Source organism: Teleopsis dalmanni, chromosome 1 (assembly GCF_002237135.1).
Source record: "Teleopsis dalmanni isolate 2A chromosome 1, ASM223713v2, whole genome shotgun sequence".
NCBI lineage: Eukaryota > Metazoa > Arthropoda > Insecta > Diptera > Diopsidae > Teleopsis > Teleopsis dalmanni.
The window spans coordinates 174,860,595-174,881,780 of NC_051846.1; the positions used below are offsets into that span (position 1 = coordinate 174,860,595).

Sequence of the window (21,186 nt, forward strand, 5' to 3'; positions counted from 1 at the left end):
TGCCAAATTTGAACAGTCAGTATTCATCAGCCATCTGACCCAAAGCCGTACTTGACTTTTATGTTCGCATATTTTTTCTGAAATTATTTTTTTTGATTTCTGAAATTATAAACCGGCTGTAGAATAATTGAATTAATTAATTTTTATTATTAATTGTTAAATTTCATTATTGTTAAATATCATTATTTATTTATTTATAATTTTATTTATATACACTTTGTCTCATTTTTCTATGTCAATACATTATACTCTTTGAAACCTTTCTTCCAAAGTCATTGTCTGTCTTTCATGCATCATTTTCCTATAATTGTTATTTAAAGTGAATCAGTTTTTTCGTCATATAAACAAAATGCTTGAGCTAATTAGATATAATATTTATAATTATAAATAAATTATATTACATGGTCTCATTATACATTGAGAGCTAATTCTAAATGTAGTGAAAAGATTAACTGAAACCTTTGAAGTGAGATTATTACTTAAAAAAAAAACACTATATATTGTACATAAAAATAATAATATTCCAATTTAACAAAATATAAATTGAAAAATATGTACATATTCAATAAGAAATTCTTGATAAAAATAAAAAAAAAAAAACTTACTTTTATTTCAATATTATATCATTCAATATTCACAGAAGAGAAGAAGAATGCATTAATTCGCTGTAATCACCGGTTTAATTAAAATTTAAATGAAACCAATTTAATTTTCACACTTTGAGATATTTTTATTATAATTTTCATACAATTTTGTGCGTTTTTATTTTATCATTTATTCTGCACGGCCTTACTTAAATGGCTTTATTAAGTATTAAATTGGCATTGATATGCTTGAAAAGTGCAAAATCATTAAAAACACTTTAACACTTTTATTTTGCTTTGAGCGTAGACCACTGATTTATCACAATAATGAGCTCAAAAAGTTCTCGTAATTATGAATTTCTTCTGGTTTTTTTATTTTTATTTAATATTTAAAAATTTAATTTGTTATTCTTTAGTAATTATTTGAAAAACTTTAAAATTATGGCAAAATAATTTAACCGAAAAGAAATAAAATATAAAACATAAATAAAAATAAAAGTAAAATAATAGTGTTGAAATTTAACAATTAAAAATTAAAAGTATAATTAATTAATGCAATTATTCTACAGTTGGTTTATGATTTCGGTTTAATATAACACGGCAAGTGAAATTGTTAATAGAACTTTCACAGCATATTAACAAAACTCCAGAAAAATGTGCAAACATAAAAGTCAAGTAAGGCTTTGAGTCAATTGGATAATGAATACTGACTCTGAGCTTCAAATTTGGCAGGGCACGAGTTTGATTCTCGGTACTTACAGTTAAAAAAAAAATATTTACGAATATTATATACAAAACTTATTTTCAAGACCACTCATGATGGGTATTTGACAATACTCGAAACAAGCATGGTCAAGCAAAAATTCAATTAATTATAATAATAATAGAAAAAGAATATTTGTTGTTGTAGTTCACTCTTTTATTTATATATTTATTTATTTATTTTTTCTTCCCTTCAACTACTATAATTTGGCATCTAGTATTCGTTTTTATTGTAGTAGAAATACAATAATAATTCATATAAATATTAAGAATTACATGTTGTGTATGAAATGTTAACATTGAATAATAGGAATATATTTAAATTAAATAAAATAAGATAATTAAATATTAAGAGTAGATGAGTCAGTAAACAGATGAGTAGAATTGTATTATATGTATGTTAAATTGTTAGTTTTGGGTTGTTATATTGATAGTACTGACGAAAATAAGCGCTTCAAGCGTCTATTATATGTGGCTTCGACATTTGGTAGCTTCCTCATTGCTGAGATAGAGTGGGAGGGTAATTGCATAAAAAATAAAATATGGCATTGAATTGTGAATATGATTTTACTTTAAATTAGTGTGAAATTATTTTAAATATGGTATCCACGATAAACGATTTGATACCATAAACTACCATATCATCATACCGCATTTATTTGCTTTATCTCATATTGCACAATGATTATAGCAACCAGATGCTGTGCAGTATCTATTTAAACGTACCTTAAATTAGAAGGAATAATAATAAATAGTGTCAAACTGCAACACCACTTACTAAATAACTGAAACATGTAAAAAATCCTATTCTTCGTTCAAATAAGCTATTAGAGAATCACACAAACCCCACATAACTGCATTTACGAGTATCCTACATTTTACGCACACCTATTGATTTTTCAATATACATTTCAAATAAACAAGTTACCCTAACTCGTTTAAAATTATTGTAACTTTGCGAAAAAAATTTTGAAACCATAAATTCTCTTTAATCCCAAATAAAATCTCTATTAAAACACTTTGTGTAAGAGTGCAAAAATCTGCACAGATTTCGGAAAGCAAATATTGTAATTTTTAATTCTATTTTCACGGATTCGCACATTTGTGAATGCAGCACCTCAACGTATGTCCATGGGGAAAATCGGAAACTTTGCGCATTTATTTAAATTCGCCCTAATCACTGCAAATAATTGGTTGAATCGAGAATTTGTGGAATGTTTTATTAATTGCACAGGCGAAGAGCTAAATAATTACAAACAATGCAGCAAATGAAATTAATTCATTGGAATATTTTAATTATAAACTAAAGCGGGATATATAAACCCGGCAGGATTTATAGAAAATATTTGAAATTTAATGAATTTACGAGTTTTCGTGCTAAGCATATTTCAGGCTCTTGATGATCTTATTAATGGAGTTTGATTTATGATATTAAAATATTAATACTATAACAATTTACATTGTTGAAAGGCAATTAATCTAGAGAAAAAGAGCTATGGAAAATCAGTCACAAATAAAGAAGAATGCAAAATGAAAATTCATATATGTGCATCAGAACCAGAAACATTAGACCATATTAAAAATGTACAATAAAAATGTGACTTTGACTAAGAATAAATCATGTTGTTACATAGAAGAAAATATTTATAGCAAGTAGTTTGAAAAATCTATTTGAAAAATCTATTTGAAAATACTTGTGAAATAATTTCATTATCTATTCTCAGCACTTCTGTGTAATATTGCTAAATAAATGTAAATATATATACTTTAATTATGTATTTGGAAATGGTGTTGAATTTAATATAAATATAATTGGCTATGGCAAGTTGATTGTTGCCTTTGATAGAATTGGTTTATAAATGAATTAATGACGAGTATTTCGAATAATAATTATTATACAGTTACTTTTTATCAGCAATTCATTTAAATAAATCAATGCGAATGTAAACTTCTTTCCTTTAAATAAATATAAAAACTTTTACTAAAATTTGCTACGAAAATAAAAACTGTAGAACTTTCCAATTATTTAACAATTAGATGTTGCTGTTTTTTATAAATTTTGTTTTTAAATTTTGCTATTGATCACAATCACAATAGACCAAGTCAAAGAACAATGCATCATACATTCACAACTAACCAGATATTTCGAAATTAAAAAAAAACCACGAAGAAGACAAAATACTATTTTTTAGACCATACAAATTAACTTGATTCGGGGTTAGAATAAGTGGGAATAGTACTAATCATATCAACAATCAATTATCTTTGGAACGCTGTAAATTTCAAGTTTCTTTCTTTTATAGATATACTCATTTGAAAATGTGTCTACAATGCCAATTCTCAAAACCCCATGGGTCCATATCTCCTAGGAAAAAAATCACAAAATTTTTTCCCTAGATACGGGTCTTCTTATTTTATAAAAGGAGCTCATAAAAAACTTTCAGCCAAATCGGAGATCATGAGGTCATTTTTTGTCAAAATCCGTCCGATTTGTAAAAGAATAACCCATATACATACTGTAATGAATTATAAAATGAGTTGTAAATAATTTTAAAGGGTCTCTGAATAAGTACCCCGGACTTAATTATCAGATATCACGACGCATAAGTTGCATTAAAGAGAATAATCTTTATGAAAGCAGGATGGGAGGTTTATCATTCCGTTTCGGAGTAGAAGAATTTATTCGTGACAAATGAAAGAGGTGTAGCCAATGGATTCGCAAGGCTTTCAAGATTTAGTACATGTTTCTGTCTTATTATCTCGGTTATAAATAATTTCTGTGGTCAATGTTAGTATGTAAGAGCAGCGTAAGAAAAAAGTACTTACACGCACTTATACTTACTTTTCATGAGTATACTACAAATATTAAAATTTCAGCGCTGGTACACAAGATAACATTGTTGTTGCACAAATTCGTGGTTCTTGTCTGTTTTCTATACAAATGTTTTGCGTTTGTTTAATGCCTGTTTTTCTCTTTTAACTTAACCAGCTCTCAAGACAACTTATAATAAATATAAAAATTACTCATGAAAACAGAATAAATTAACATAAAAATATAACATGCATAAAATGCAACCAACAGAATAACAACTGATAAATAATAATACTATTAGGCCTGCAAAGTTTAATTAAAAAAACCTTTGAATATAAATTTTCAATACGACTTATATGTATGTTTGCAATGTAATTTGGAAATCAATCAAGCAATGAAAAATTAAATGGATATTCTCGCTCGCGTTGACTTGGGCAAAAAAAAATTAAAATTTTATTAAAATTGCAACAACAATAACAACACAAACCAACGCCAGAAAAAAAAGACGAATCACATAGTCACAAATACACATAAAAGCCCCAAATAAAATGCAATTAAACGTGTTTGTTTATCTTTTAAAATGGCGGATTGTGCGCAGGTTAATGTGTATGTAAACCGGTAGCGCATTTATGAATATGTGCCCGGGCAAGTGTTAAATCATTTTATTTCATTGTCGTTAAGATTTAATTCGTCAGATGTTAAAGTACGTAAATTCCAGTATGGCTTATTCGCCCCACTGCCGGAGCTGATGTAGTGACACTCTTAAGTGTGTGTGTGTGAACGAAAGTATTGTGTGAGCAAAGCTCTGAGGCACAATTAAATTTGTTATTGTCTCTTTACTTAATGGCAGCCCAGAGTATGTAAATTTATTTTCTCCTTGCATTTGCATTAAGGAAATGCGTTGATTTAATGCTGACATAAAATGATTATGTTTCATTTAAAAGATACACAGTAGCATTCATTATAATAAATTTTTAAACATTTTAATGAGTTTATAATTTTAACAATTAAAAAAATTTTTAAGTGTAATCATAAGTTGTTTTATTACCAGTTGTCTTAAGTTTTTGAATGGGAAATTAATATGAAAAGATTAAAAATGAAACTATTGGAAACATTTTCAGAGAAAAAGAATTCACAAAAAAAAAGATTTTAAAAACTTCTTTTGTGAATTAAAGTTTTTTATTATATTCTACTTATTAAGGCTTCCTTGTATTTAAAAAGAATAAGATATAATGTGAATTAACATAAAATTTTTTAATTTTTTTTAACTATATATATTACATCCCTTAATATAAAATTTATGAAAAACATCATACGTACGAGGATTTCTTAAATAGTTCTGCGTTCAACATAAAAGGAAAAGAAAATATTAAGAATTCTCCTAATGAAGGCAAAAGCGATTTTGTCGAAATACATATAGATATATACAAAAAATAACGAATCGAAATAAAAACTAAAATTCCTTAAATAACAAAACTAAATTTATTAAAGGAAACGTTTTTAATATTTTTCATATAATAACATCTGTTATATAAATTTATAAAATCTTTCTTAAAAATTGCCTTGAATAAATTTATAATAACTCCGTATAAGAAGTAATTAAATTTAGATAAATCCAAAACTATATCTTTTATAGCTTTTATTTGAAAAATTGGCTCTTTTGAATTTCTATTAACTCTATATTTAAACTTGCGCAAATCTAAAATTATATCCTTTTACAGTTTTTATTTAAAACATTGACTCTTATACATTTTTAATAACTCCGTACCAAGAGTGTATAAGCTTAGGCTTTTCTAAATCCCTTTTCAGCCTTTAATACAAATTTCTTCATATCATAAAATTATAATAAAATATAATAAAATATTATATAATATATATGTTATGCATATAAACAATTAATGTATATACAATATGTTTGTTCTTTTCTTTACAGTTCAATAAAATAATAAAAGACAAACGTAACTGCCATTAAAATTGATTTATTAAAAGTATAATAAGAACAAATCTAACATATGTGCTGCCACTTGAACCTCCTGAAATAGAAATTTAATTAAATAACATAAAATATAAAGATAAACTATAAACGATAGAAAGATATAAATGTTAGAGATATATATATATATATACATACACAGTTCTACATGCACAGTAAAGCAATATGCAATCCAGCACGAAAACCAATTAGAAAGCAAAAGCAAACAGACAGCATATTGAAAGAGAAATATTAGAAAAACTACATATATATATAGATATATATATAAATCCAATACACATACCAAATGAATGGAACAGCGAATGAAATAGCTAAAGATACTACATACTCAATTTGGAAGCACAAATCTAGTGCAACAAAAGCTAAAAGTGTCAGTTGCAGCAGCAGAAGATAGCAACCAAACGACGTGGGACAGCAGCAGGCAAACACAATAAGAGCAACGCTTGTGCAGAAATACAACCGAAGCCGAAGCCAAAGCCAAAAGGAATTAGTTACTATCGAAATTGTTTACATTGGACTAACCACAAAACTAAACTTAAACAATCTAAAGCAACTATTAAATTTTTAACCGCAAAAACCACTGAAACCGTCACCACCATAACCAGCACCAGCCACCAGCAGCAGCAGAAGCGATACCAGGCGCTCTCAGCAGTGAAATCACTAAAGGATACAACTCGACGCAATTGAATTTGGTGTGTAGTTTGTTTAGACTTCGGCGAGGCGTACTCAGCCCACACGTACAGAACAACGCACGCACGCACGCACAGTCAGGCATCAAAGCTCAGAGGGAAATGAGATGAAGTGGTTTCAAGTGGCGATAGATATGATTCTTGTGCTTTCATTTATAACAAGTAAGTAATATATGTCTGTATATTATGCACACTTGCTTACACATATATGTGTAAATACTATATATATATATATGCACATTTATATCCATTTTGCTACATTTAGTACTAAATTCAATTACATTATAATTATTTACATCAACAGTTACAACAAAGTTAATATTACCATAAATGCTTCAATGAATCAATGAAGTGGCATTAATGCCGCATTTGTAATTCCAAATCATATCAACCGGTAGCATTTGCATCATTTTATCTAAATTAGTTCCACTCTGGCATGGCGTGGAAAACATGAATGCAAAGTAGCAATACAATTGAATTAGACTACCAAGACGGACTGACGTGTAAGCGTGTAATTGGCTTGAACATTAATTTCAAATTTCTAAAATGCATAATGCCACAATGATTCCGGAAACCAATGCCAAACCCATTAGTGTTTTACACTTGTGTGGCAATTCATTTGATATTTGCTTTAAATTGAATCAAAGGACAAACTAAATAATTCAACATCATTTACCAGCCACAGACGTGGGCAGCTTGTCTCATCCAAATAGTTCTGATATAGTTTTTGTAGTCCTCAATGACTTAAAGTCTCCTTTATCACAATTTATAAATTTGTTAATGTTTTAAAATTCATATTCCTTGAAGATACATTTGATTGTTTTCACCTATTGCAGTATAATATGGATAGTAATAGTATAATATGGATAAAGTTATTGGAATGTTGCTAGAATGTTATATATATCTTTAGTTGGATGAAATCAATTCTTTAATCTTCAATAAATTGATTTTGTTGTTAATAAGTTAGTGTTTTTTGTTTAAGATTTTGTACTAAAAATGTCACGGACGTTTAGGTTTGTCATAATAACATAAAATATTATACCATATTAATAATACTGCAACTTATTAATGAAAATATGTTTGAATGACTTTAAGTATTTGAAGCAAAGAAATTACTGGAATATTTATTAATATTTAATATATCAACCCATAGAAGTATATTCTTTAAACAAAACGAGCAATAGTTCTGTAATAAGTGCCCATTTACCTATTATTTATGTTAAAAAAAACGAAAAATAAATTAAAGGATACATTCTACGACGGCAGAATATTTCCTGCATATTCCACTTCCTGATAGTTAACGTCGGTTTATAATGATAACAGAAAGTATTAAATACTGCCACCGCAACCAACAAAAGAATTCTTTTGCATATTGCACTTTCTGCAAGCTAAAGTCGGTATTTAAGAACCAAAGAAAATATCAAACGCTACCACCGCAACCAACGAAAGAAATGATATTTCATATTTCACTTCCTGATAGCTAAAATCGGTATATAAGGATAAAAGGAAGGTGTCAAATACTGTTACTGTCACCTAATATAAGGAAACCTTTCCGTTCCACTGGCCAAATATAATCTTAAATTTTATACACATTTTATATAAATCATGAAAATATACGATTGCGTACATCCATAGGTCATTGCCATCTTACTTTCACCTACCATTAGTTATTGTCGTAGCAGCAACTTAATATAATAAAAATATAATAAAAATTTATTAATCATTATTTTCTTCCCTTCATTTACATTAAAATAAATTTATAAAAGAAAATATTGGCATGATGTATGTTAACATAAAGTCAATTCTTTCGAACGCAAGTCCAAGAATTGTTTATATATGTTTAAGTAATTGTGTACCTATACCCTTTCGCATTAAAAGTCATTCAAATAAATGATACATAATAGATAACAGATTATTCTATATTCTTTCTGGGTGCTTTCTTTCATAGATATCTTGTCTAATGCTTTCCAATTCTTTTATTTTGTTTAAGCATTCGCGCTCTTACGGATGATGAAACTCAGTCTCTTAATATGCTAAACCAAAAGAATATCGACTACATGTTTCTGGTTATATTTTTGTTTTCTAAAGTTTAATATATTTTATACTGCTTTTTAAAGGGTTAATCACTGATAAAGTACTCAAATAACAAACGAAATATTTGCATAAACCTTCAAATAAAATTATTTGATATAGTTATTTGAAAAGCTGATAAATTCTAATAAAAAAGTTGTTACTATACACAGTGTATAGTTAAAATTACTAAAATTACTTACTAAATCTAGTTAATTAGGAAAACTTATGTATAGGAAAACCTATGGAATTCAAATAGACTCTTAAGGTAATTAAGAATGTTCTATTAGGCTACTTCTACATCACCTACCTAACGAAATTTCATACCTATGTCAATCGTTTTTAAGAAACTGAGAAGACATCTCTTTAGAAAGTATAAATAAAATATTTTAATTATTTTTTGTATATCTTTCCAATGAAATGTTAACATAAATGCTTTGATTTATGATCATTTGACTTCTGTGTAATAAAAATAGCAATACCAAAAATAATAAAAACTCGCTTAACTGTAATAACTTGAAATGAGTGCATCAAAACTAGTTTCAAATAAACTCCTATTTGATGTAATTTAGTTTTCCAAAAATTTGATACCAACGAAATGACTTGATCTCATAATTAACCGGCATTAAAAATCTTTAGTACAAAATAAAGCTGAGAATAACACAGACTGCGACCAATATAATTGCCATTTCAGCCCTCTTTAATTTTAATATATAATTTTGTTGGTGGGGAGTCTTCACATTTGCAAACATCAAGCACAAAATATGAACTGAACACAGTAGTTATGACTTGCCAAAGTGCAGTTGCTGCACTTAAAGTCAAATAACAGCCAGTGCAGTGCATTTCGTAGATTTTTAATTTATATAGAAATGTGGAATTGTGAAATTGTTGAACTAAAAACAAAGCAAAAGTTCTATGTCTGCGTGCTAAATTTCTAGCTCCTAACAGCGCAACATACATACGTTCCAGAAACACAAAAAATGCCTTGGATTTGTGCTTTATCTTGGCACAGTTGCTTTATTTTGCTTTATTGCCTCAGATTAATTTGAATTTCCGACTACGCATAATGCGCTCCTTCATTCATCGGTGCTCTACCCCTCGAGTACAAATGGTAGAACACAGATTAGATTGCATAATAAAATCTACACAGATGTAATCAGAGATAGGGACACAGACACAGACTCAGCAGATACAAGTGTATGGGAGAAAGTGAAATACTGCAAATTTCATCCACACTAATTTTAATATGTTTTTTTTTTTTTGTTTCTTTTTTTTATGTGACATTTACTAGTTTGAATTTTCATTTCTTAACATTTGCTATGTAAAATTCAAATTTTTTTTCGCTCTTTTTTATTAGCTACTCAAAATATATCTACACAGTAAGAGTGTGTGTGCGCTGCAGATAATGGACAGCATAACAGTGACTAGATACATAACAGTGACTAGATACATAACAGTGACTAGATACATAACAGTGACTACATACATAACAGTGATATCAGTACATTTACCGGAAAACACCCACTTAAACAGATTCAAGTAATTCTATTCGTTGGGTGATTTTTTAATGCATAAATGAGTTTTGTTTGCGTTAATTTAAGTTATTGAATCCAACATACACAATCGTCTCTTCCTCAGCAGTTGAATTTAATGTCATATTTTTTTATTGGTCTTAGGGCTGCTATCACAATCCGTTGCAATATTTTACAAAAATATAAATTCTGACGATATGGCAGCACTCCACAGCTTATAAAACGTTTTTGTTTAATAGGTGGTAAAAGTAGTTATTGTGACACAACCATTTCCGTCGAGTGAGCACAATTCCGCCAATACTGCGTAAAGTCTTTTCCCTCTCCAATCTCTATTATTTTGCGAGTATTGGAGCTGCTTAAAGCTATTTTGATATTTTAATCTACTGGTAGGCATCTATTTAGGTCACTCGCACGTACTTTTATTGTGGACATAATCTTTGGTTTTAGGCCATTTGGATTAATGTGCATTAAAATGTAAGTTAATGCCAAAAACAAATGACAGAAACCTTTTTTACTGTCATTTACACTGCGATTTTATTTCGAAATCTTTTCATAAGGTGTAAAATATATAAATAATATTACACAAGAAATATTTAAAAAACACTTTCCAAAACTTCAAGGTATGTAAAAGTAATTTTTGCAATAAAGTTATTCAAAATAATTAAAGGAAATTTATTTATTTTATGGAAATATTACAAATTTAAAAATTATAAACAAATAATTATAAAAGCAGAAAATTATCACGTCATAAGTCGTAACATGAATATCGGTTATCGATGCCTTGTAGGAAAAATACTATAATATGGATAATATTCTAGTCCACGCTACTGCACCAGAAGATATAACATGCAGGTTGGTCAGCGTGTGTTTGTGTCCAAAGAGGTGGTTTACTGGGTTCTAGTCTCACACGGTGGCTTTCGAAGCTTCCACCTACTGTACAAAAAAAAAAATCGCGTTTTTGTGCAAAAAATTTTTCAACATGGAAAATGGTGGCATGTGTGCACATTGGATTAATTTTAGGCCCAATTTACTCATTGATGTGCGTAGCTTATTTCATATAGTACACAAGGATTTTCGTTGCAAGCTTATATCGGATGAATGTGTTTTTTGGGAAAATAGTGAATTAGAACATTCAAATTATAAAATGGTAATGTTAAGTTTAACTAAAGTAGAACAAATTTTTTTCATACCTTCTTAAAAACTTAATTTCATAAAAATGGAAAGATACAACATATGAATTTACAAAAATATGAATTTATTTGTTTTTTTTTTTCATTTTTATTTATTTTTAATAAAACTTTTCTTTATTTTTTTTTTTTGTATTTCAAAGATTAATCAAACTTTATTTAATATATTCCGTTCAATTTACTTAACAGAGAGACCAGCACGCATTTTAACGATTAAAATGATGCCTCAATCAAGACAGATTGATTGAAAATGTACATCGTTTTTATTTTTTGCTTTTTTGATATCAATTTAAATCTTTTCCGTCAAGTCACAAAAAATAGATTTTGTTCTTTTAACTGATTTGTGATTATTTGCGAAGCCCTTTGAAATTTTACACATTTCCATCAGACACTGCACTTAATTTTTTGCCAGTTTTTGCTTGCTTTGATTTCTTTTTACAAAATAAATGGAAAATTATAAAATTTCAACATAGCTTCGTTTTTTTCCTGTTGGCGCAAATTGATATCCTTTACTGTCAACTTTTTTAGTGGACATTGTAACCTAGTTTCTAATTTGTTACAAAAAGATATGCCTCGACAGATTTTGCTACCCGTTTCGCTACGAGTATTTGGAACCAAATTGTTGCTTTAGGCATTTTTAAGTAATGGCGTCTTTGCAGCCTCCAATCAGTTCCCATTTTGGTACAACATTTTTTGAAATGAACGGTATTTGAAAGAATTAAAATTAAGAGGTAGATACAGAAACTCGTTTCTGAAAATATATTTTTTACAAAATTCGTTTTCAATAAGCTCAATTAAGTTAAAATTATATTAACTAAAAATTTATTATATTTAGAATATTAGTTTGTAGTGAAAAATTTTTAAATGATTATCGAATTTTCAATACTCCAACTTTTAGGACTTAAAAAGTTCCATTATTCTTCAAAGTACTTATTTTATCTATGAAATACATCAAAAAGTATTAGATAAACAAATAAATATGAGTTCACGTTATTCAATATTTTCATAAGATTACATATCGATAGCAGAACTACTGACAAATCTATGGGAATTTCGGAAACTAGCGTACTTCAAACATACTGCAAATGAATGTACTCTTATCCATAAGTAGCGCATAAACATTGTTTTATTAGAACACACGGGGATGTGCACTTCAAAGTTTTAAAAGCAACGAAACGAAAATTATTTTTGTGAAATTTATATTTGGATTATCCTCGAAACTTAATAGTACGTAGAATTCCATAGTTGCATGTCTTTATCTTTTGCGGACTAGGTCTTTACATAGAAAATATTGAGTTATTTCCTTTTCTTCTTCTTGTTTACAATTTCTTTGCATTTGTTTGAAAGGCTTTCTTAATGTTTCAATAGAAATGCCTACTGACCACTGTCCTGTAAGCTACAGTACTATTTTTGGTGCTTATATCCTATATCACCCCCAAATGATATTTGTTTTCTTCTAGCGTAGTCTTGTTAATTAGAATTCGTAGCAGTCCAGCATACTTTTTTAATTTTAAAAGATCTGAATTCCATGCGTTGACAAAATACCGCTCTTAACAGAATAAAAAGTGGTATGGGAATCCGGTAATAATGTGATTCTGTTCTATAATAGCTATTGGTCAATACAAAAGATGAATTCGAAACTGGGCACCGCATTTGCTAACAGTGCACTAAATAAAAAAACGTATTGATGATTCCAAGAAATGTATTAGCGAAATAAAATAACTTGTATTAATGTATATAATATGTAATAACATAGTGTATAAAACATAGATCCATTACTACACTCCAATCTTATCGGCAGAAATAGACAAACAATAAAAGAGAATATCATATGGCAGTTCTTAATGTATTTAAAGAACGCAATAACAAACAAGCGGAGTAAAAAAACATCTATCGAACCTGGGTATTACTAGAGACGATAGCTGCAGACTTTATTAAGAAAAAGAGGACACAGCAGAACACATTCTGTGTCATTGTAATAGTGTCAGACTTTGACTTCGGTACTTATCAACTGCCTATCCACTTATAACGAAATTAGGCAACATCTTTCCAAAGGATACAATTGCGTTCTTAACTGCTACTCGTCTATGGAACTAAAGTGGGTGTGTCACAATATTCCTTAAAGAATGCAGTGACATGGTGACAAATTCCCAACCCTTTTAAAATCTAATCAAACAAAAAACAAGTGAAAATGAAAAAGAAATGTTTTTTGTAAGAATTGCACAGTGATCTATTTCCAGCGACTACTACACACTTATAGATGTAAAATGAATAGAAAAACAAATTCAGCTCCAATAAACTGTGTCTTGCCGAAAACTGGAACTGTAAGACTTGCACTTTCCCTTCCCTTGTATTCTTCGGCTCTAGAACTAAGATTCAGCTTCAATAAAAACTGTTTTCGGAAACTGAAACTGTAAGAATTGCACTTTGATTTGCTTTCTCCTCCACCGTATTTGCCTAACTCCAGCTCCCAGTGGCTACTACGTACTTGTAGATCTAACATGAATAGGGAAAAACTTCTGATCTTTGTTCACACACATTTAGTACTAGTAAATATCTCGTATTTTAATTTATTACACTTTAAATAGCTTATAAATAATCAAGTTGCTTTGCAAATTTATTCACTTGTTAACAGCCATATCTCTTACTTCAATATTTGCCCAAAAAGATAATGCTCATTTACAATATGCACTTAACCATGATAACATGTATGTGCCTGTTATTACTGTTTTTAAGCAAAAATATCATAAATTTTCAAATATTTCTGCAAATGTTTTGCTGCTTCGTTTAACAGTAAATTTTCGGTTGCATTTAAAAATCCATAAATTTTGACCAATTCACAGCTGAAATAGCAAAGAACAACTGAGAACTCAAACGAAAAACAGCAGTCCAACAGCCAACACTGCAGACCCCACCAACACCATACACGTTGCCACATTGCCACAGTAGCGCATCATGTAAGCACTACTCGACTGCACTACACTTTATCAAAACAACAACCTTCAATATCCTTTTCCAGCAATTTTGTGCAGCACTTCTTCAAATGCAATAATTTCTTACAATGGTTTTTATTATTATTTCTGGTTCTTCCCCGAGATTCATGCTTTTTCAGCTTAAAAATCGATGCGCTCATGCTGAAAATAAATAATCGTGATTTTTTTTTATTTTCACAATGATGTGTATTTTTATTTTAAATTCAATTTAATTTTGTTGTTCTTCTTTTATTTACTTTTCAATTTCTTTTCGCCTGATTTTTGGAGCTAAAAAAATATTTTAAAAATACTATTTCATCTACTGGCGAATGCCCTTTGCGCATTTTACTGCCAACCAATTGACGCTAATGCAGCGAATTTTAACTGCAGGGCTGCATAAACTCTATGCGCCGCTCCAAAGCTCAGCAGACAAACGCCTCACTTCCCACAATCCCACAATCCCCAACTCACAATTCACTCATGACCTACAGCAGTTAACGCCCCATGCTGTGCGACAAATTTACTTTCACCACATTTCGAAGATTTTCAATGCCACCAGCAACAACAAGTATGAGCATCAACAGCAGTAGGAGCAATAGGAGCAGCAGTTGCAGCAACAATAAGTGCTGCAGCAAAAGCAACAGCAAAATGGCAGCAATGTAATTTAGGCAACAACAAAAAATATTCCAAATTTCTCATTGCATTTCTGTTGCCTTTACTAAATTTGGGTCGTCGCTGCAATTTGATTTGATTCATGGCCAACGCGTGGCTCAGATACATTTTTGTTGCTCAATCCTTGTTGCAGCTGCACGGCACAGCGCAGCAAAGCAAAGCAAAGCTCAGCATAGAATTCTATGCGTATCCTTTGTGAGTGCACTTGTGCACGTTGACTGTGACTGTGACTGTGCATTATATGTGCTATGTGTGCTATGTGTTGTTACATTTTTTACTCTTTCATTCTAAGGGTGACTACTATGCATTGTTAATGTTTTTTAATACTTTTTTTAGTAATTTTTCTTGTTGCACCATAGTATTTTGGTCCAGCATTGCAACATGCGATATGTTGCTAGTGAAAATATTTTATCTCTCTGGCAGTAGCTGATTGCATGGCATTTCAGTGATAAATTTTCAAATACTTTTCACCGAAAGTGTATCAAGGCCAATTGATATATTCACAGTGGGAATACAGTATATTCAACACAAAGGTTAAATATATTTGATTAGTCACGAAGGTGCAGCAGAAATCGTTTTGTACTTTGCGAACTTGCGATTTTCAAAATTTCAAATTTTCGGAATTTCAAGGGTCATTCATGCAATCAGTTCAGTTGCAGTTGCAGTTGCAGTTAACTACGGCTAAAAGCAAACAAAGACTAACAGCCACTTACCGCTTTAACAATTAGTATGAATGGGAGCTGGAAAAGTTTTTGAGTGAAATTTATTACGAAACGAAAGTGAAAATTTTTACACACAAATTAAGTGATTTTCACTTAACAACCTTTTAAGGGAAAACTACTCAAAAATAGTTTTTATCGGTGAAATTTAGTTAGTAGCGGTACAACATAGCTGAACAACTATGTTCTGCAGGAAGTGCATTTTGAAATCATTCAATAGATGAATTTAATTGAATTGAATAAATTATTTTTTTATTTATAATTATTCCTTCTTATATAATATACTCCAGGGAAAGTGATTTGCATCAAATAATGAAATGGAATAGGAAACTGAGGCATATTTTAGAGAACTTGATAAAACGTATTATTTAAAGGCGTCCAAATGTTGAAAGATCGTTGGAATCGGTGTGTAAAGCTAAAAAGGGGACTATATAGAAGCGTAAAACATATTTTTCTAAAAAAAATGCACTTTCATAACTTAGACCGGGTATTTATCAATCCATCTAGTATAAGCAAAAAATAATTTCTTAATTATTTTAGGAAAAATTAAAATCATCAATTGTAATATAAATTTATATCAATTGTTATATAAAAATTGTTATAAAATTGTAAATCCAATAGTTAAAATAATATTGTGTCAGCATAAGGATAGTCAGAACGTTGTGGCATTCATTTTTAACATGAAATATTGAAACTAAAATAAATATTGCTTTTATATACGCAAATCTAACATTTTATTTATTTTACCACCGGGTCATACCCATCTTTGCCTAAAATTTGAAGCCTATTAGTTTGCTGCCTGTTGCTATAGGTGAAATAGCAGAAAAAATTGTTAAGACAAGATTCAAAAAATATAATTTTTATTAAAGATATCGTTCCCAAATAACAGCTCGGATTTTAAGAAAACTTTTCGAATACTCTCTAGTTAACAGGAGCTGCTTAAACTACAAGAAAAGCACTCAGTAAAGTAAAATCTACTGAAATGGTCCAGCTTGGCATTGCTAACACGTTTGATAAAGTATATCATAATGAGCTGATCGAGTCCAGATAAACAAAATTACTTGTTTTTGTAAGAATTGTATATTGATTTGCTTTTTCCTCTATCTAATTCGCTAGATTTAGCTCCCAGTGATTATTACGAATTAAATGGGGAAAAGACTCAGTTCCAATGAAGAAATGTTAGTGGAAACTAGAATTACATTTTAATTTGCTACCTCTTTCACCATATATTCCGGATCTAGCATCCAGTGACCTGAAAATAATATAGAAAAAATTTAAATTTTTGTTAGCACACATTAACGTAATAGAGCATAACACATATGAAATTTTACAAATCTGCTTTGATATATTACTATGATTTTGTCTTCAAGAACATTAAGTATCTAAAAGAAAAAATATATTTTGTGTCATAGATATAAACTTTAAAGACTTTATCGTCTTTATTATGGAAAAGACTATTTATGTTGGTAATCGAATAGTTTGGGATCTTTCCTTCTACCTAAATCTGATCATGAGCTTATAAATTCTATAAATATATGTGCTAGTAATCTGATTCCATTCAGCTCTCTGATGGTATCTGCTCTGTTAAATGTTGAAACTGATATTAAATTTTCGCCTTTCTGTGCATATAATTATCTACGCATATATAGGTATTTTTTTAGGAGTGTACCGAAAAATTTAAATTTGATATTCTATACAGAGACCACGGTCAGTTGAACTGCTTAAGCTGTTACTACTGCAGAAGATTAGGGGAAAGTTTTGACCAGAGGTTGTTGAAGTGGGCTTTTACCTAACTTATTGACATCTGTAGAATGTACTATCGACATCTGTAGAATGTTGTCGCTATAAAAACCCTCATGGTAATCTACGCCAACGCAGAAACGTTATGCGAAGATGGACAGGACCCGTCATGGAAACGAAAATTCAGTGCGAAAACAGTGTTACTCAGAAGTTCAATCAAATTTACGATATATCCGACCTTAATTAGGTTCTAATTGGTATTAGGAGTTAAAGTACTAAAAAAATGTATGCAACTCTATAAACTCTGTAAATATAACTCTGTGTAACTCTGTAAATAATATTATGCTCTCGAAATATTTTTCCCAACTTCGGTTTATTTTTATTTGCTTGTAATTGTGTAATTATTATTTTCTTGTTGCATATGGTGTGGAGTTGTTGGTGTTTTTAGACTCTTTAGAAATTTTTTACATATATTTTTGGCTTTGTCCAAATTTGTTTTTGCTTGTAGGTTATGTAAATAATGAACATATTCATATATATGTTATGTTATTTACAGAAATTTTCAAAACATTGAGCCATTAGTGAATTGCGTTAAAAGGAATAAAATTTATTATATATTGTAAAGACTCTCAGATCATAACACATAATATTTCATATCAATTAATGTGAAATGTGATCGCTCTAATGAACAAAATTTTTTGTAATGACCTTATCAACAAAAATCTAGGAAGATAAAGATCACTAATGAATCAAAAAGCATAGTGTTGAGTGCTTAAAAATAGATACAACTTTCTAATATTTATTTATAAATTAATATTAAAGAATATATCAACTATTCTTATAGTTTTTTGAATAAGAAATGTGTAACATTTAATTATATTTTATATATATAAAAATATATTTATAAATTTCGTTATTGTCAACTTAAATGTCTTTTGTTTTAATTCACTTATGTTACAACATGTTCAACATATACTCATATGTCTGAAATTTTTATTATCAGAGACAAAGCCCATAAAGAAGATATGGTCGCTTTATAACACTCGTACTACACATTTTAATTTATTTACAGTAATTAAAAAACAGATTTTAAATTTTTTATGTACAACAAAAGTTCTTTCACATAACAAAAACTACCATAAAATTCTTTAAACATGCTTTTATCTTTTGAATTTAATTAAATATTTCATTAAACAAATCTACTTCAATAATAATAAATTCATTCCGAGTACATAAATTAAGCTTCTCCATGGTACTGTTTAAATATTTTAAGTACAGCATTTACATTTTAAACCATTTTGTCAAGAAATAATCATAAAATTATTCCTTCATTCCACATTAACCACAATTTAAGAGTCTTTCCCTATTCCTAACCCCTGTCTTAGTCTCAACACACAGAAATACAAACAAACGAACTCAGACATGAAACTGCAATGAGAAAGGAACTAAAGAAAGTACAAAGGATATTAAGGTGAATGTGCAAGTCGTAGAAGAAGAAGAAAGTGCACTACATTACATTATCGTCATTGTTGTTGTCAACGCCATAGTTTCATGCATATGCAAGCAGGTATCTTGGTGGCTCATAAGCGCACTTAGCATTTCTTATGAGTCGAGATGAAATAAGATGAGCTTGCATTAAATCGTAACGTGTCTGTCGTGTGCCATTGTTTGTGCCACCACAATCCAAGGTGAGCACTTGGAATTGCTGGTACCATACTTGTGCTTCTACTTCTGCTTGTGCTTACCTCTATTTATCAACAGAAGATGCAACCATTTAAGGTGGCTATGTGAAAATGTAACTGCAGGTTTTACATTGTATTTGCTTCCTTTCCCAATGCAGCTTTTATGGTTTTCTCTTCGCCTCTTTACTTTGATTGTTGCAGTAAAACTTTAAGGATGCAATTGAGTATGTAAATTTATTTATAGGTCAACACTATTTGGTCGTTGAATTATATATAATCACTTAAATGATAGTCGTAGTGTAAAACGATGGCAAAAGTTGGAAATTTTGCTCAAATAATTGGTTTCGTTTGTTTTATTTATGTGAACAATTAAAAACAATCTTAATTATGTGTTATTGAAATCATATCAATGATAAGAGCATTTAATCTCACATGTCTTTTGTGAACGTTTTCATTAAAGTCTTTACTTCGAAGTACTGCTATTAAAATTTTATGTAATTAAGGAGATTACATCAAGCCTAAATCCGGTAACGGCTTGTTGTGGCCAATAATGGTTATATGAATTGTTCTGTGTTGGCTAAAAAACGAATTATTACCTAGAAAGCTTCGAATTGTTATAAAGAAACAACTACAAAAATTTGATAAATATATTGAAATTTGGTATAGTTAAATAATGAAATTCCCAGTCTTTAGATCGTACAGAAGTCAAAACACTGAGAACCATATTCTCTATTTCTCCGTTTAAAAATTAAAAATAATGTGTAAATTATTTGTACGCTGAAAAGTAAAAGGCTAATAATAATAATTATTTTTGAAAAATATAATAAAAAGCAAATTTAATTGTTATTTTTTGAGTATTATTTTAAGAAGGAAATGATAGGAGTTATTAGTTTATTTTTATTTTTTTTAATAATAACACCCAATTGTACTAAGTGTGAGGTATTGGTGCAAAGGCGAAATTTATCATAACTATAATACAATTATAAAATGCTAAAAAAATACAAAATAAGTTCAGACTACAAATAATTTTATAAAAAACGTTCAAATATAGAACCAAACTAAAACTTAAGTACTATAGCTGTCTAAGGTAATGCAGAAATCAAATTGATTCTTATTTGCTTCTCCAAATTCAAAAAGATTTTATTTACGGTCACAAAAGTGCATAATGGATTTGTGTACCGCATACACATGTGAGCATCTGCACAGAGTTGATTGATTTAACACTGCCACAGTTTAACCTTTTATTACCTACTGAACTTTTGCTGCGGTTTGTGGCAAAGTGTGGACTCAATATGTGCGCCACATATAAATTCCTAGAGAATACAATGGTCAACCTGGAAATCGAAATTAAAAATAAAATTTTGAACATATCAAAGCAGCTACTTCGGTGGTATGAAACATATGAAAACAGAAGTTGGCACCTCTCACAACTGGGTCATGCAATATTGATAATGCCAACGTGCGTGTGGTTACATGACGGGCATGCATGATGCATGATGCACGGTTACGTGCTTGTGGCGCTACATGGGTACAAATGTTTATCATTTGATTGTGGTTGTAATTGTCATAATTTTGATTACCGCACCGAAACATTTGGAACAGCATTTGGTCGAAATGTTATTTTGTTAACAAATTTATACACACGTACACGTACATACTCTCACATATTCAAATGCAGCTGCGCTTCTATACTTTCCATACTCGGTACTCGTAAACCGAGCAAATGGCACGCATATGCAAATGTAATTGAATGCATCCATAAAACAATTCGA

At 29.5% G+C, this 21,186-nt stretch overlaps 1 protein-coding gene across 1 annotated transcript in view; it reads left to right on the forward strand.

Moving 5' to 3' along the window:
- Nucleotides 1–6,279: 6,279 nt before the first annotated feature.
- The window catches only part of LOC119670294 (acetylcholine receptor subunit alpha-like), a 94,758-nt gene continuing 79,851 nt past the window's right edge, over nucleotides 6,280–21,186 (forward strand). The window contains exon 1 of the mRNA XM_038080497.1: nucleotides 6,280–7,002. Within this exon, the coding sequence (XP_037936425.1) occupies nucleotides 6,948–7,002 (55 nt within the window). The 5' untranslated portion in view covers nucleotides 6,280–6,947. The remainder of the gene's footprint in view (nucleotides 7,003–21,186) is intronic.